Consider the following 18,067-nt stretch of genomic DNA (forward strand, 5'->3'; position numbering starts at 1 on the left):
AGTGCCAGCACATGGAGGAGGCTCTGTGTGAGGGAGGAACGGGAAGAGCGAGAGCTGGAGGCTGAGCAGCTCCCCTGTCTGGGAGGAGCAGGTGGGAATTGCTGACGCCTGTTATTTCTCCAGGATACTCCTGCTGACCGAGGCTGCACAGACATTTTAAGAGAATCTCCGGCAAGACTTCTAGACACCCAACACCCTGCCCCCAGCAGAGACTTATGACTTAGGGGATCCCATCCGGCAATGCAATTGCAGGAGCTTGCAAGGCTGCAGGATGGTCTGCGGGTGCTGAGGAGGAGGCTGGGGCTCCAGCCAGCACAGCGGGTTTCCTTTTTCATTTAAGTTAAAAGTGAGAAGGCTATGGATTAAGATGTTTTACAGGTTCCACCCCTCAATCCTTGTGGGACCCTTCTTCAAGTTGAGCATGAAACACCAGATCACACCCCACTGAGCCCCACTTAGTGTCAGACAGAGCACGAACTGTGGGGAAGGAGAGCGCTGCTTATTCCCTCGGCGCTGCAGCTCCAGCTTTGCCAGGCTGCTGAGGACACAGGTCAGAGCACCTGCAGCCTCGAGGCCAGGGAAGCCTCGCAGGGAGACATAATTCGGTAAGAAAGATGCACACTCCATCCTCAGAGAAATGGAACATGGGTTTCCTGACCATTGAATCAGGAACAAAAAAAATTGTTAGTATCCAGAACATAATAGAAATATATTTTGCATTTCAGAAGAAAAGTAAAGTAGCATTTTAAATTAAAATCTATGCTTCCAACTCAACTGTTAATACAATGAAACAACAATCTCCAAGGGTTGATATGCAATGTAGGTCCATTATTCTGTATTTTTGCCATGGATAGTTTTGCTTTATAGACTAAATACCTAACTGTTGTGAATTTGTTTCTCCTTTTACAGCAACAATAATCATAGCCAAGATTTAGTGAGAGTTTATCACACATGAGAGCGTTTACGTGGAATCCTCACCTTATCCTAGCAGATAGGAGGCCTGGATCACGCCTGAAGTGGGGAAGGCAGGGTCAAGCCCAGGGAGGCAGGCAGTGTCACGGCTGCACCTTTGACAAGGAGCAATGCCGCCCCGCGTCTTTGTCTATCTCTGGCCCATGGATGTAACCCATGGCAACGAGGCCACTCCATAGAAAATTCCAGTGCAGGAGAGTTGTGGGAGGGGAGTCTGGAGATCTTGTTTCTCCTGTGAGACATAAATTTACTGAGCCCCACGGGCGATCAGGCCCCTGCTAGTTGCGGGCGTTGGATTAGGGGTGGGGAGATCGACTTGCTTCTCCTTAAGATTCTCCCAGACAGGAAAGCATGGCATCGGGTCCACAGAGAGCCTTCTGTATTGTCTCAAAGTTTCCCCTTTCAGAGGGCAATATGAACCTTCCAAAATATGCGGTCCACGTGTCAAAGGGTACCATCGGATGGGGGGCTCCAGGGTTGACTGAAGTGGATTTGAGGCAGCCTCAGTCTCATGTTTCTACCTGCTGTCGGATACATCAGCTCCAGCTTCCCCTAGACTGGCCCTCTGCTGCTGAACTGCACCTTTTCTTCCAGCACACGTGTGTGTTAAATTGTGTTTGAAAGAGTCAAGTATAGAAGATAGGACACAGCAGAACGCAGGGATGTCTCTGGCTCCGAATCTCTGAATACCAGAAAGACCAAGCATAGAGAGGCGGAGGCAGAGGAGGCCTAGCCAGAAAAACAGCAGGAACCACAGGGCGAAATGCGCCACTTATATGGAAAAAAAAGGTAACTTCCAAAGGCTCCTCTAGAGGCTCGGGCCGTCTGCCCTTTGTGATGGGAGGGAGGGCAGAGTAGGGGGTTGGAGGCAGAGAGATATTGGCAAGAGGAGGGGATGGTCATTGTTTCCTTCTCTTTAGTCTGAGGTCCCAGGTGGAGAGTGTGGGGCAAGGAGACGGAGGAAACTGCAGGTGACGTGAACCCAATGTCCTGGGAGGTAGTGAGTAAATGACCCAGGAATAGGTGTAAGGATTGTGTACCATCCTTGGGTGACCACACTTTTAGAGTGAGAACATGCGATTTGGGGGATAGCATTTACTGCTAATCTCCGTGTGCAGAGTGGGTCAAGAGTTGGGGGTATCCAGACTGAGGTGACCAGGGTAGTATAGGGGAGGTAGGGTGAAGCAAGGCAGCTCAGGCACTGGTGAGGGGAGGGTTCCAGCACTGCCATGGACTCTGCCTGGGTGGGGGCTCTGGGGTCCTGGGCAGTGAGTGGTGGGAAGACCAGCCACGCAGTGAGACAGAAGGACAACATCAATGTGGATCCTGAAGCACAGAAGCTGCATGACGAGAGGCATGGCCTGTCTGGAGAGGGGTGTTCAGGACCGAGAGGTCACAGGTGAGGTATGTATGAGCTCAGAATGTGGTTGAGCTGCACCAACTAGACCCAGCAGGGGAGGCTTAACAAGGGAGGGAGTGGTTCCCTTTGTGTGAGTCTGAGCTGGTGGGCAGCCGTGGGGTGGGGGGAGTGCAGTCCTTCTCCAGGTCACCAGGCTCGACTACCTCCGTCTTGGCCCTCTACTCCCCTAGGAGGTGACCCCTGCCCCAGGGGCTGCAGCTGCTCACTAAGGCTAGGCCCTGCTGCAGCCACAGAGGTGGGCAGAGGAAGAGGAAGGAGCAGCTGCCTCTTGAGGGCTTGGCATGGAGGGCACAGGCTCGCATCCCATGGGCCAGACCTCAGCCTGGGAGGACAGAAACAGTGTCCAGCCTGGATCCCCGTGCAGGTGGGTATATACAGTGTATGGGGCAGAGGCTTCTATTAACAAAGACAGGAAGGAGAAATGGACCTTGAGGGATCCTTCTGGGCAGTTATTGTTGACGGCAGGAGCGAGACACTGAATCAGGGGAGACCATTTGAGTGGACAGTCAAGGAACAGACAGGTGCATTGGAAGGATCCCACGGGTGGATTTAGTGTTGACAAACTGACCACAGCAGTAGCAGTAGCAGTCGCAGTCGCAGGAGCTGGGGTGACTGAGTGTCTGATGAGACCTCCGTTTGCAGCACGATGGTGAGTCAAGGATACTGCAAATGCTCCTATCTTGGGGTCCTTCCAGGGGAGCTCCTGAAGGAGGCTGATGTGAGGCAGATACTTTACACGGGAGACACGTGGGAACATACAAATATAGTTTAGATGTGTTAAGGAACAGTCGATTCCAGAAGCTTTGTGATGTCTGAGTAGTGCCTATTTCTCAACGGTGGCAATCCAGACAGAACCTGTCCAGCTTCTCTACAGAACAGCCCCAAGGGAGAGTGGAGTCACAGAGCTTGGCATGTGACTCCACACATTTTCTTTTTGTCATCTCACAACTGGGCAAACTGAGGCATCAAGAGGTGAAGCCACTTCCCCAAGGCCACACTGCAAGCCTGAAATGTCTCTTCCTGGCCTAATGGGACCATGGTTCATCCACGTCTCCTATGAACACATATTGAGGTCCCATGTGAGCCAGGCACGTTTCTCATCCCTTGGGATGTGTCAGTGGACAAAGCAAAGATCTGATTCTGATATGGGTACAGGGCAGGGAAGTGCTGGGAGGAGAAGGGCAGGGTCCCTGGTGAGGGCTCCACACTTGGGCCTGTGCCCATGGACCTAGGTGAGGACACGCATTTCTGTTTTCATGCCCAAACGTTGCATTTTCCAAGACCACCCTGGCCCACCATTTCCCCATCCTGTGCCTATACAAACCCTGAGACTCTAGCCAGCACATAGACAAGCAGCTGGACGTCGAGAGAAACACATTGTTGGAAAAACACACAAGCGGTCGGGTGTCGAGAGAAACACGTTGGTGGAGGGGCATGCTGACAGGCACCAGCAGATGCCGGCGGGGCCATCAACCAGAGTTTGTCTGGGACGGTCAGAGAACTCCACTGCAGAGCAGCCCAACTCCAGGGGAAAGACCACTTTCGCATTCTATCCCCTTTCTGGCTCCCCATTTGCCTCATTGAGAGCTACCGCCACTCAATAAAACCTTGTACTCATTCTCCAAGCCCATGTGTGATACAATTTTTCCAGTACACCAAGGCAAGAACCCAGGATACAGAAAGCCCTCTGTCCTTGGGATAAGGCAAAGGGTCTAATTGAGCTGATTAACACAAGTTGCCTAGGGAAGGCAAAACTAGAAAAGCACACTGTAACACATGCCCACTGGGAGTTCAGGAGCTGTAAATATTCACCCTTAGACGTTACTGTGGGGTCAGAGCCCCACAACCTGCCCATCTGCCTGCACCCCGTAGAGGTTTGGGCAGTGGGCCATCAAAGACGCGAGCCACACCCTCATTGTACACCCTGCAAGCAGGAAAAGGGAGCTCCTGTCATTTCAATTCCAAAGAGATATTTCCAGATAGTAAGTGTGAAAATTCTGTACCAGGAACAAAGATTTATCTAAATGGATACAAGAGGTGAGGATGACAGTCTTGGATAATGGTTGAGGGTAAGGGCAATTTTACCTGACCATGTAAGAAGCTGCTTAGATTTCCATTATCGAAATTCAATAACTGTATTATGGTCTCGCTTGGAAAGCAATGTTTGGACAGATTTAAAACAGGGTGAGACGATATAGAAACAGCAAACCACTAAGAGTGACAGTTAACGAGCAGCCACATAATCTCCTGTTGAGCATGTTCTACCTGAGGTTTGGTTGAAGAAGAAGTCTGGGTAACACCAGGAAGAGTAGCCCCAGGAGGAGGAGAGCTCCTTTCCCACCGGGCCCATCCCCAACATCCTAGGTTTCCTCTTGCAGTGAGTGTCAAGGAGAACATCCCTCTGGGCACTATGGGGGAGGCGGCAAGAGAGAAAACAAACAACCAACAAGCAGATTGCAACAATGGGCAACCATAATTTAAATGAACTCTTCTGCTCTTTCCAAAAAAGAACTGAAGCAGCTGCTAGCATTCTCCCCATGCAGTAGGACGGAGGCCCGTCCTAGGGAAAGGACGCAGTTGCTCCCCTCTGCCACTGCTTTTGCTTCTCTCTGCTGCCCTGAGGCCGCCCGCTCTCCTGCTTTCTATGCCTGGTCCTGTGGAGTTTGCAGATGCAAAGGGGTCTCTTCAGGGGTATCCCAACTATCACTTCGTATCTGAATTATGTGATACTTCAAAGCACACAATTAGGAGCCCAGACACTGGTAGCTTGTTCCTGTGTTGGGGTGAGTTTTCTCTAGCATTCTTTCTAGACGGGCTTCACTGAGTAGACCAGGGCCGACTAGACTGCAAGGCTATGCTTGATCCATTAATACGACTAGCTTGAGAAATGCATTCAAGCACTCAACATTTCCAATTACCCTGAGCTTTAACATCCTGACGGATTTACTTCCACATGGAACTAGTAACCCTCGTTCCTCCTGCATGTGAAACTCACACACGCGCGCGTGCGCGCACACACACACACACTTCTTTAAGTCTAATTTAGTGGTTTCCCCACTTCACAGCACTGGTAACTAGGTACCTTGAAGAACCACAGATGCTTCTCGCTTAACAAACCGGGACTAAACACGGTATGGAAAGAGGAATTCAGCACAGGAAGCGATGCTCCCAATTTCCATATGGCAAGGCAAGGACCTGCAATCAAGGTCACAGTGATGTCAACACCAACTGGAACGCACGCAGACTCCACTGTCTAGGGAGCAGGGGGTGGGAGGTCAAGTTGCTGCGGCAGTTGACAATGTTCTGTCCTTGGCCAAACTCTAGCCCGCTTCACCACAAGGCCTCACCTGGGCTTATAAAGTCCTGAACAAACACCAACATGGTTTCTGACAGCTCAAGGCTACATCCCTAAGATAACCCCAGCCCCTTTTAAAGTGCCTGTCTGAGAAATCTCAAGGCTTCCCAAAGCATTTCCTGTTTGTTCTGGCTGACACCTGAAGATAGGACCCCTGTCTCCCAGTCTCTGTGGGAAGGTGGGAGCCTCATTTCTATGATCGCCAGTTGGCAAACTGAGAGATTTCACAAGAACCAACCTTTCTTCGTGCTTTTTGCAGGTTTTCACCTCCCCAACTCTCCTGGGCCCTGGTTCTGCCCCTCCCCGCTCTTCTATTCTCCCTGTAAAATGCCTGTAAAATGTCTGTGCTGATCGAAGAGGAGTTCACTTCAGGCCACAACGTTTTCCCTATTGCAGCAGGGACCACTGACTAAAATCTCTCCTGACCACTTTACCCGGTATTTGGCTTCGTTTTTCTCTGACACAACTCAGCAAGGGGCCTCCATTTCCTTCGGACAGGAAGATCACTTTTGCCCGCAACGGTGCCATGCTACATACTGCCTCAGCCAGCCATGGGGTTTATTTCCTAAACGATGTGGGCGTGTCTGTATTTGGTGTGTCATTCCAGACACAGAGGGAGCCCCTGGTGAGTGGGCTGTGCTCTTGTCATGGAGCTCAGCACAGGCTGGAGGCCTGTCAGGGTGGGAAAGGCCAGCAGCCAGCTCTCCTGCAGTGGCCCACAGGGTTGGCTCAGGGACAGCTGAGGGCCGTGGAGCATCATCATGGGTGTGCATCAACTCCACAGGCCCTGGTTGATACCGGGAAGAGTCCCCCAGAGGGTGTCCCACGCCTCAGTGTGCTGCATCATTTTTTTTTTTTTTTTTGAGACGGAGTCTCGCTCTGTCGCCCGGGCTGGAGTGCAGTGGCCGGATCTCAGCTCACTGCAAGCTCCGCCTTTCGGGTTTACGCCATTCTCCTGCCTCAGCCTCTCGAGTAGCTGGGACTACAGGCGCCCGCCACCTCGCCCGGCTAGTTTTTTGTATTTTTTAAATAGAGACGGGGTTTCACCGGGTTAGCCAGGATGGTCTCAATCTCCTGACCTCGTGATCCGCCCGTCTCAGCCTCCCAAAGTGCTGGGATTACAGGTGTGCTGCATCTTAAGCACTTAATTTCTTGTGTAAATTCTGACTGCATCTCTCTCGATAGCAGGTCTTGGGAAGTGGTGGTTCAGGAACCGTGACTGGGGCAGAGCTGGTGGCTTTATAAGGTGACAGGTCCCTGATCACATCAGGGGCAGGTGTGCTGGGAGGACAAGATCTTCCCAAGGAGGTGTCCTCCTTACTGTGATTGCAAGAAGGGTCCTGGGTCTTCAGATGTTGGTAAGTGACCTCCTTCTCTTTACTGAGAGAGAGACCAGGGGTAACACCTCCAAAAAGAGACAGTGCCTCCCACCTTCCTGTACTTTATTGCCTCGGGGAGAGTGCCCAGCTTCATGCTTTTGAGGCATAGTTCAGCAAACTTGGGATCAATTTGCCAGCTATTGTGGATCTTTATCATCAAAATGTATTAGATTATCTTGTATTAAGTCTTCGAGTGCCTTGGGCTATTTGAAAGATCTAGTTGGAGCTAGAATTTCATTCTGTAAATATGTGATCTCAGGTGCATTTTAATAGAGGCAGGAGGCAGAGAAATCCTAGGCAGACAGGGGCAGGTCCCCATGAAACCCCAACTTCAAGCCAAAAACAGTCCAAAACCCACAGACCAGAGTGAGAACTTCCATTCCTGTTTGCCTACTCTCTTTCAATTGGTTTTTTCTCAATAATGCCTTTTAAGCAATCGAATGTTGCCCTTCCAATAGTACATATGGCCTGGCCTGCCCCCATCCTGTGCCTCTAAAGACCCCAGGCTCAGTTGGTAGAGGGGAGATGGCCTAACTTGGGGGAGGAGACCTGCTGACTTGGGGAGAAGACAACCTGCCATTTTCGTACCCTCTCCAGCTCCCCTCCCTGCTGAGAGCTATTTTCATCGCTTGATAAAATTATCTGCCCTCACCATCCTTCAGTAGTCAAGCATGACCTCATTCTTCTTGGATGCTGGACAAGAGCTTGGGGCCCACTGAGTGTGGGTACCAGAAAGGCTGGCCCTTTGCCCCCGCTGGTGGAGGGCAGCTGCCCCACACTACAGGGTCAGGGCTGACTGAGCGGCTAACACACCTCTGTCCATTGGGCTGTGGATGATGGAACTAAAAAAGCTAATTAGCACATTAACACCCACTCTGGGGATCTGGGGTCACGGGCACCCTTGCCTGGGTACCACTGTGTTCCTCTCCAGGCAACACGCCTGGTCTGGCTGCGGGCTTTACCCGGAGCTTGCTCCTGTGTCTTCAGAGCGACGAGCTGGATCCTGTACTCACTTGCTCACATGCTCCCTCCCACAAGGGGTTGAGTGCAGGAGGCCAAGTAGACAAGGCACCCCTGCTGGGAGTCCAGCAAAGAGCCTGAGAAAAATCTTGCATCAGTTTTCACAACCTTCTGTGACGTGTCCCACATAAAGATGAAGAAAGTGAAGAACAGCGGGATGAAGGCCTTGCCCAGACGTGATAGCTCCTGACAGTGCAGTAGGACCATGGCTGCCTCAAGGGGGTCCTTCCCCACGTCCTGCCTTAGAGAACCCAAGCTTGGGTTTAGGAACTCCTAGGGGCAGTAGCAGTGAGGGTAGAGTAGGGTGACAAGAACCCTGACTTTCTGTGGCTCCAGCCCTCACAATTGTATGTTTGCAAGGCACTGAGGAATCCAGGGTCCATTCCCCACTGGCAGGCCTTTTGATGCGTTCTTCCAGCAAGTTTCATTCGGCAAGAAAAGCACACACTAGTGGACAGGCCAGCAGGCTAAGAGAGAATGCATCATTATCACCATAGCGTGTTATCACTCCTGCCAGCCTGCAACCAATGAAAGCACAAATACAACAAATAGGACGCCATTCTAAGAATGTCCACTTGCAGTCACAAGAATTTCCAGACCACTTCCCAACTAAACATACTCTCTAGGTCCCTTGTCCAGGAAGCTCTTGTCCCCTTTGCTTCTCCACTGTTATGAGTGACATGATGGCCATCAGCACTTCTCTGTCTACATCAGGAGCTATAAGACTCGCTGAGCACGTCTGCAACCTGGGAAACCTGCTTTGATGAACACGATGCTTCTTACCTGGGAGGACAGGCGGATACTTTGCAAGGCACCAGCCCCGTGACAGGTCGAGTCTTGGGATTGCAGAAAGATGTATTTACTTGAAACTTCAGGTCTCTGTAGCAGCCCTCTCTCACAGTCATCTGTCCTGTAGAGAAGGATGAAAAGTAGAATAAAGACTCACATGCATGCCCCGCAGTAAAAGGTAGATGGTGAGCTAATAAAATCTCTTTTAAAAAATCTTAGCCACACTGGTATATCTTTGTGTTAATGACCAACTGGCCAACTATTAATATTCCACTTTTCTGACCTGTCTTCATAAGTTGTAATTAGTGAGTTTCATTCATTTTAAGATGTATATATTTTCCCTCCATATTTTTATTTTAACGTCTTTAAAGTCAACATTCGTTTTGCGATTGATGTCATCATACATTTGCTGAAGTGTACCTGCTTCTACTCTTTCCATAGCTGAAAACACCATTGGATTTTCAGCAGAAACACCAATATTAAATATGCCTGTTCCACTTTTCCATTTGAGATGACAACAAGAAACAGTAATAAATCAGCAGGAAACACAGACAACAAAACAACAAGCAGTTTGTCACCAGAGAATTCAGAGAGCTAAATCTGAAAGGCTAACTTTAACAATCATGGCTTAGGTGTTGCATAGAAGGAAGTCGATGGAAATGCAAGTTTGATTCTCAGCCTCTATCTATTTAAGACTTTGTGAACATTCCTATATTTGTTCAATATTTCAATTAATTAAATTTATCTCAAAGGGACTTTAACTTAAGTGAGGTACCAGGAATAGTCAATTCATTGAGACAGAAAGTAGAATGATGGTTACCAGGATCTCGGAGGAGGGAGAATTGGGAGCTAATGTCTAATAGTCACAGAGTTTCCGTTTGAGAAGATGAAAAAATTCTGGAAATGATGCTGGTGATGGTTGTACATCAATGCGAATGTACTTAATAGTACTAAAATGTACATTCAAAAATGGTGAAAATAGCAAATTTTACATATATTTTGCCACAATAAAAAAGAGATACTTTGGGAAGCTGAGCTGGGTGGATCACAGGGTCAGGGGATAGAGGCCATCCTGACCAACTTGGTGAAACTCCATCTCTACTAAAAATACAAAAATTAGCTGGGCGTGGTAGCATGTGCCTATATTCCCAGCTACTCAGGGGTTTGAGGTAGGAGAATCGCTGGAACCAGGGAGTTGGAGGTTGCAGTGAGCCGAGATCGTGCCGCTCACTGTACTCCAGCCTGGCGGCAGAGCAAGACTCCGACAAAAAAAAAAAAAAAAAAAATTACAGCTAAAAGACACTTTGAGGAATGATATTAAAGAGTGAATGCAGGACCAGGCATGGTGGCTCACACCTACAATCCCAGCACTTTGACAGGCTTAGGCACGTGAATCGCTTGAGTCCAGGAGTTTGAGACCAGCCTGGGCAATATGGCGAAACCCCATCTCTACAAAAAATACAAAGAATAGCCAGGCATGGTGGCATGCGCCTGTAGTCCCAGGTACTCAGGAGGCTGAGGGGAGGATCACGTGAGCCTGGAAGGCAGAAGCTGCAGTGAGCCGAAATGGTGCTTCACCACACTCTAGCCTGGATGACAGAGGGAAACCCTGTCTCAAAAGAGTTAACGCAGTAGGGGAAAAAATAAATAGAACCAAACTAGTGTTGATTTAAAATTAACACAAAATATTTGGGAGGCCAAGGCGGGCGGATCACGAGGTCAGGAGATCGAGACCATCCTGGTTAACACGGTGAAACCCCATCTCTACTAAAAAATACAAAAAATTAGCCGGGCGAGGTGGCGGGCGCCTGTAGTCCCAGCTACTTGGGAGGCTGAGGCAGGAGAATGGCGTGAACCCAGGAGGCGGAGCTTGCAGTGAGCTGAGATCGTGCCACTGCATTCCAGCCTGGGCGACAGAGCGAGACTCTGTCTCCAAAAAAAATAAATAAATATAAATAAATAAATAAATAAGCAAACACAAAATACATTCAGAACTAAAAGTGATTTTATCACTGCCTTTGGAAATACAGATGAAGGAGTCCTGCAGATTGGGCAGAACACCTGTTTTCACTCCTCTGCAGCCCAAGCCGTGTACAACTCAGATGGACCCAGACAACTCAGAGTTTGCTTATAAGGAAATACAACAAAGAGATTGTCTCCGAGGAGGAAAGGAGCAGACTGTAGACACCAGGCATGAAAATCTCTCATGCCAGTTCCACAGAAGTCAAACCCCTCCTGACTTAAAAGAGAATTGAAAGTCTCTAAAATATACATTGAAAACAAGTTTGACATTTTGGCGTTGCTTAGTCAAAAGGAGTGGGGCCATTCAGAAGGGAAAGTCACACTCCACACATTATCAGTTTTCTCAAGTGTAAAGAGGAGGGCAGCTCTCCTAAGTTCTAAAGCAGGAGCCACTGTAGGAGCTCATGGCTCTAAGCCCCAAACCACCCATTTTTTGGGGTTTAGCCCTTTGAGCATTGATAAAGCAGAAAGAGAAGTTACATAGGACCCTCCTAGTTTTGTAAAACCAGTCATCTCTCTGCTAACTTGGCAGAATTATATATTTAACCCAGGTAAGTGCATGATGCCCCCTTAAGGTGAATTTTGCAATTATTTCTCTGATTTTAGTGATCTTTGATCGGGAATAGGTTATTTAAAAATGACTTTGATACATACTCTAAAAATGTAAGAAAATTATTTTAACATATTGAGCCTCTTGAAAGAGAATATTTCTATGAAAGAACAAGATTTAAACCGCTACAGACTAAAAGCAAGAGGACTAAGGAGGCATCCATTGAAGATGGACCTAAATCCCTTTGGGCAACAGAAAGACAATACAAGTAAATATTTCTAGTACTCTGGTAAGTTTGCAGTTTCAACATCTGTTCTAAAAGATCAATTTAGGAAAATCAAAGATGGATTTGGGATTGGCCTTTGATTGTCCAACATCCCCCCAGGCAGGTGTAGTGGAGGTGGGGGGAGGGAGCTGCTCAGGGCAGCCTTTGAAAGGGGATGACACGGTGGGGCGAGAGTAATGCTAAAAGAAAAGAAAAACTCAGGATTCCAATTCACTACGCCAAAAGGAAAAATCAAGCTGAAAACTGAGTCATGCAAAAAGCTGCCTTTCCTTTTGTTCCTAAAAAGAAAGCTGCAGATACAAGGTTAAACACCCCCACTGGTAGCTACCGCATGTTCACCTTATCTGGTGTACAGTGCCAATTTACTGAGTGAGATGAATACTCAGTTGACGATTCCCTGCCTGCTCCTTTTCCCTTGCGACCTGTTGATTCAGTAGTGGGACCATAACCTTACTCTTTCCCCTCCAGTCCACTTCTCCCCTTTAAATACTGAAGCTCTCAAAATAAATCATCTTTGGAGAAAGGCACAAACCACAGACTGTGTTTCTGGGATTCTGTCTTCCTTTCTTCTGGCCTATCCTTAATCTCGGCAAAATAAACTTCTAAATTGACTGAGATCTGTCTCAGATACTTTTTACAGTAAACAGGGTGGATTTCTAGAATTCTGATGCTCAGCTGCCTGAACCTCGATTCAACAGATGTGTCCTTGTGTTGGAGACGAGAGTAGAAGTGGAATCTGCAGAAGCCTGAGTGGTCACAGGATCCCGCTCCATCCGTGATGCTGGACAAGGCTCGGTTGCAGCTCAGGTGGGACTCAGCGGGTCAGAGACATGTGCAGGTGTGTACAGGATTCACAGAGGTTGTGCACGATGACCCAAATCGCTGCACAGTGGAAAGGATGTCCCAGAAACATATAACTGTCAGTGTCCCTGAGATAGTAGTGGACCAGCTCTGTGAGCCAACACGTCACACTCAACACAGACACAGGTACCGAGGGGTGGGCAATGATGTGCCCCAAATGCCTCATAGTCAAGGCCTCATAACCACTTCCACCCTCAGGAGGGAAGAGCAGCACTCTGTTCTGGATCAGCTTCTGTTTTCCAGCAAATGAATGTCCTTTTAAAAATGGCATTTCCTTTTAAAAATATACATACACATGCACACATTCCTGCCACTCCCAGACTAAAAGCCCATTTTTTTTCTGTGTTTAAGCTCCGGACTTCCCAGCCTTGCCCTTCTAGCCCTGTGATGCTGTGACCCTGCCCTGCAAGCTCTTCTATGGTCCTCTGACTCCCCAGGGCCGTCCACCTGCTGTTCTCTCCACCTGGGGTGCTGTGCTCTACCGCCATGCCTCTGGGCTTCCCCGGCAGGTTTCTTCTCATCCCTTTCAATCGGAGTCAAATACCCGCTTCTTTAGATTCCTTGGCTCACTGGTTCTCAAGCTTGAGTGGGTATCAGAGCACCCTGGAAGGGCTCATTCATTAAAACAAGGAGTGCCAGGCTCTGCTTCTAGATTTCAGCTGCAGCACGTCTGTGGTTGGGTCTTAGAGTTTGCATCTCTAACAAAGGCTCAATTGCTACTGCTGATGCTGGACCAAGGACTACACTTTGAGAAGCATAAGTCTGCTCTGGGCAAACTTAGAAGCCACCATTGATTTCTATTTCAGTTTACCCCAGTGTGATTAGTACACACAGCTCCTAAGACCCCTGGGATCTCTGGAATACGGAACTTTCAGTCCTCACACCCTGACCTCACCAACATCCAGAGAGGGCAAAGAGGCTTGAGACCTGGCTAATCACTGATGGCTGATGATTTAATCAATCATTCTGATGTCATTCAACCTCTTTAATGATGGAGTTCAGAGAGATTGGTAGTTGGTAAACACATCCACATGGTGGGGAGTAGCACATCCCAACTCCATGGGGTCAAAAGCCCCTGTGCGGCCGGGCGCGGTGGCTCAAGCCTGTAATCCCAGCACTTTGGGAGGCCGAGACGGGCGGATCACGAGGTCAGGAGATCGAGACCATCCTGGCTAACACGGTGAAACCCCGTCTCTACTAAAAAAAAAATACAAAAAAAAAAAAAAAAAAAAAAAAAAAAACTAGCCGGGCGCGGTGGCGGGCGCCTGTAGTCCCAACTACTCGGGAGGCTGAGGCAGGAGAATGGCGTGAACCCGGGAGGCGGAGCTTGCAGTGAGCTGAGATCCGGCCACTGCACTCCAGCCTGGGCGGCAGAGCGAGACTCCGTCTCAAAAAAAAAAAAAAAAAAAAAAAAAAAAAAAAAAAAAAGCCCCTGTGCTCGGGACCCTTCGAGACCTCAAGACCTATGTAACTCTTCGTCATTTGTAACCTTTGTAGTAAACCTATGATTGTAAATCAAGTGGCTTCTTGAGTTTTATGAGCCATTTTAGCAGATTAGCAAACCTGAAAGGGAAAGTTTAGCAGATTAGCAAACCTGAAGGGGAAAGCCTGTGGGAACCCCTGACTTTGTAGGCAAGTTGTGGGTACCCATGAGACCCAAGACTGGAAACTGGCATCTGAGAGGACAGTCTTGGGGAATTGAGCTGTTACCCCTCTGGGGTCTGAGGCTAATTCCAGGTAGTCAGTATCAGAATTGAACTGAATTGTAGGACACCCAGCTAGCAGCATCTACAGAATTGGAGAACTGGTTGTTAGTGTGGAAAAACCCCACTGATTTGGTGTCAGAAGTGCTGTGAATAAAAACAGTTCATGTCCAGCTAGCTCAGCTTTATACACATTTGCCCTGAAAAAGGGTAGCAGTAACATCTTTTCCTTTCAAAGCATCCCAGTTGTTTGCATTACGTTGTAGTTTGCATTACGTTGCAGTTTGCATTACATCATTACATCCCTGTTTGCATTCCAGTAATGCATTACATGGTGACTCTAATTATAAGGTTCTGTTAACATTTGTGTGTCATCTGTTGGAACAGATTTCTCAGGGGCAGAGTGCATGTGTTATTCATTGTTATAATTTCAGTAGTAAGCATGGATTTGTTTGTCACTTCACTTAGTAAGTAGTTTTTGAGTAAATTCTGTTATATTCATTAACTTCTAAGCTTGGACAAGTTACTAGTGGATTAACTAATACTTATTCCCCCAAACATCATCAAAATGGGGTATATTCTTTTCTTTATATATTACTTAAGGGCAAACTGGGGCACAATTTCGATGACTGACTCATGTATCAATGCTGAGATGCAATTTGAAGATGTTTAATGAACCCACTTTCCACTCGCTAACTAGGGCTGAGAGACTATTAAATTAGAAGAAGAAACAAATGTTTGTTTTAAAATGTTCTGCGGAAAATCTTACAGACTTCCTTAAGTGTAATAGTTATGATGATCCAATTTAAATAAGAAACATACTGAATAATGATACTATTTTTCTAAAACTGTTAGAGGTCTAATGAATACAGGTGAAAATTAATCTGTTCCTCTACGTACAATTACTTTTCAAGTTTAAAGTCCATTTTTTAATTCTTAACTAAACTCTTATGGCTTTTAAGGAGGTGTGATTCTATAAATAATGGCTTCAGTTTGGTTTCCTGTTTTGAAATTAAAAACATGTGAAATTCAAACCTTTTGTTCAAGTCTGAATAAAGAATCATGCCTTTATGATCATTGATGATTCTATGCAAGGTACAGTCTCTTAACAAAGCAAATAAGGAATCTGTTTTGCTTTGAAATAGAAACAGAAGTTGACTTTATTCATGGCCTTAGATTTTTTTCTTATTGGAGACATTTGTTTGGCTTCACTCTTGAACTGCCTCAGTGTGGGCAAAGTCCCAGGTCCAAGTCCCAGAACTTTTACCTGTTAATTGGATAACAGGGAAGTCTGGATCTAGTAAGTCATGTGATAATTTAGTAACAATGTAGTAAAAAAAATTTAAAACTCAATGAAAAACACTGTGTTTGTCCAATGTATGTGCAAGTTTTGCCTCAGCCAGTTATTTTTTAGCTGTGACTTTAGAAACCTTTTGTTTTCCTTAATGAGACTTTACTAGCATTTTAGGCAACAACATTCCTTGTTATGTAGCACAGCAGTGCATATTGCAAGACTTTTAGCAACCCTGGATCCTGCCCACTAAATGTCAGTAGCATCCCTCTCCCAATTATCATGACAACTAAAATCTGTCACGGGTTTCCAAATGCTCCTTATGAGGGACAGTAGAAGCTTCAGTTGAGAACACCGATGGATGACAAGCACATAAGGTAAGTATATAATTAGGAAATAAAAGAGGAATGTAAAGTGTTCCTTTGAAAGTTTTAGCAATTAATAGAAATAGAGCAAAAAGAAGAGCAGGTAGCAGGTTCCAAAAAAACTTACTTAAGAAAATGATGAAAATGCTACAAAAGATAATCCATGGAATGTAGCTAAAGCAGTACTCAGAGGACAATTCATGGCCTTAAATACTTATGTCAATATATGAATAAGAATAAAAATAAGTGAATCAAATATCTTTAATTAGGATGTTAGAAATAAAGGATAGCCCAAGAAAGCAGAAAGAGGGATCTGATATAGAAACAAAAGTCAATATATTAGAAACAGAAGTCAATATGTTGAACATAATAACATACAACTTGCATACCTTCTTCTTTCGCACTCTCCTCTGTATCACAGGTTCTAAAAATCAGGAGTACATTTTCTAACTCTCTTATCTGTGAAGCTTTCAGTTCGATCCCACCAATCAGAGGCACTAGCATGAGATTTGGAAGGTGAAAGAGAGTGAGAAGCCACATGCTCCCATCTTTGGAAGCAGTGGATGTAAGGATAGGTTTTGGCAGATGCAAAGGTCTGTGGCCATCTTCAAACCTTCCCTGGGAATCACTTGCTCCAGTGCTGGATTACCTGTAATCATCACCATTGATCTCTAAAAGTTTCTGCAACTTTCTGGCTTTTCAAAATCCAGAGTAACTCTGAGAGCTACAGATGTCTGGCCTTTACTCCTTCAATCTTTCTATTTTGTAAACAACCAATCCTCTGTATTAATTAACTTCTTGCTTGAAATACCTAGAAATGTTTCTATTTTCTTGGTGAAACTGTCACTGATTCATTGACTTCATGAAGAAAATAAATAGTAAGCACCAATATGCTAGATAAGAAAAGAGAATAAGAAAATATTTACATGTAGAAGAAATGAAAATAATCTAATGGGATACTACTTCCAAATATATAAAATTAAAATTTAAATTATACATTTAAAAAGATGGTTTTCTTAATTAGAAAAACTAACTCCAGAAGGGATAAACAATCTAAGTAGTCCAATTACCACACATAATAATATAAAAGCTTACCAAAGATCTAACTCCTTCAAAAAGCAACTGATTCAGCTGCTTCAAATATATTTTACCAAATGCTAGGAGATAGTTAACACCAAAGCTATTAAATTGTTCCAGAGCATAAAAAATATGAAAGATTTCTAGCATTTATAGAAATGAATGTAGTATATTTTAGCACACAAAACTACAGCTCAATAATACTTAGGAATATTAATGTGAAAAATACCAAATAAATTAAGAGAAGGCAAGATCAAATAGCATATTAGAAAGAAATAAATCATCAGATAATGATTCACAGCAGGAATGTAAGGATGGTTCAATGTCAAGAAAATATGTTAATATATTTCACCATTTAATGAATTAAAGGACAAACATAAACTCCATAAATGTAATAAAGTTCAGCATTTCATAAATTTACCCTCTATTTTTGATAAAAATATTAATGAAACAGACAACAGATGGATATTTACTCACATCACTGTATCTGAATATTTGTATGAGTTTGTGTGTTTATGTGTGTATGTAGGTACTTGTATGTTCATTTAAACCTAGAAGCTAGCACTATGGGAAACACTAGAAATATTACTATTAAAGTCAGAAATAAAAAAATTAACTATTATTAGTTAAAATTATTTTGGAGATGCTGGCTGACACAATTTGACAAAATATAAAGAATATAAGGAGTATGAAAGTTATGACAAGGGGAAAGCTTATGTGGTATGATTATGTATCTAGGAAGTTCAAGAGATAGGTGTTAAGATGGATCTGATAACTGATTATTGGAAGTGGGAAAAAGAAAGGACTAGAAACAGGGAGAGCGAGATGAATGATCAGAGATTCTTGGGTAACTTGAAGAAAATCAAACCTGACTGTAAAAAGTCCAGAGAAGTATCTGAGGTAACTGGGAAACTGACCCCTGTTGCCAAGAAGGTGTGAATTCACTACAATGGGGCAAACCAAGCAAAGGTGCCCTT

The 18,067-nt window shown here is 45.7% G+C and overlaps 1 protein-coding gene across 1 annotated transcript in view; it reads right to left on the minus strand.

Moving 5' to 3' along the window:
- The window catches only part of ADAMTS16 (ADAM metallopeptidase with thrombospondin type 1 motif 16), a 180,998-nt gene that overhangs the window by 48,915 nt on the left and 114,016 nt on the right, over positions 1–18,067 (minus strand). The window contains exon 17 of the mRNA XM_050793134.1: positions 8,930–9,056. Coding sequence (XP_050649091.1) covers positions 8,930–9,056 — 127 coding nt within the window. The remainder of the gene's footprint in view (positions 1–8,929; positions 9,057–18,067) is intronic.

The sequence above is a fragment of the Macaca thibetana genome, chromosome 6 (genome assembly GCF_024542745.1).
Source record: "Macaca thibetana thibetana isolate TM-01 chromosome 6, ASM2454274v1, whole genome shotgun sequence".
Lineage (NCBI taxonomy): Eukaryota > Metazoa > Chordata > Mammalia > Primates > Cercopithecidae > Macaca > Macaca thibetana.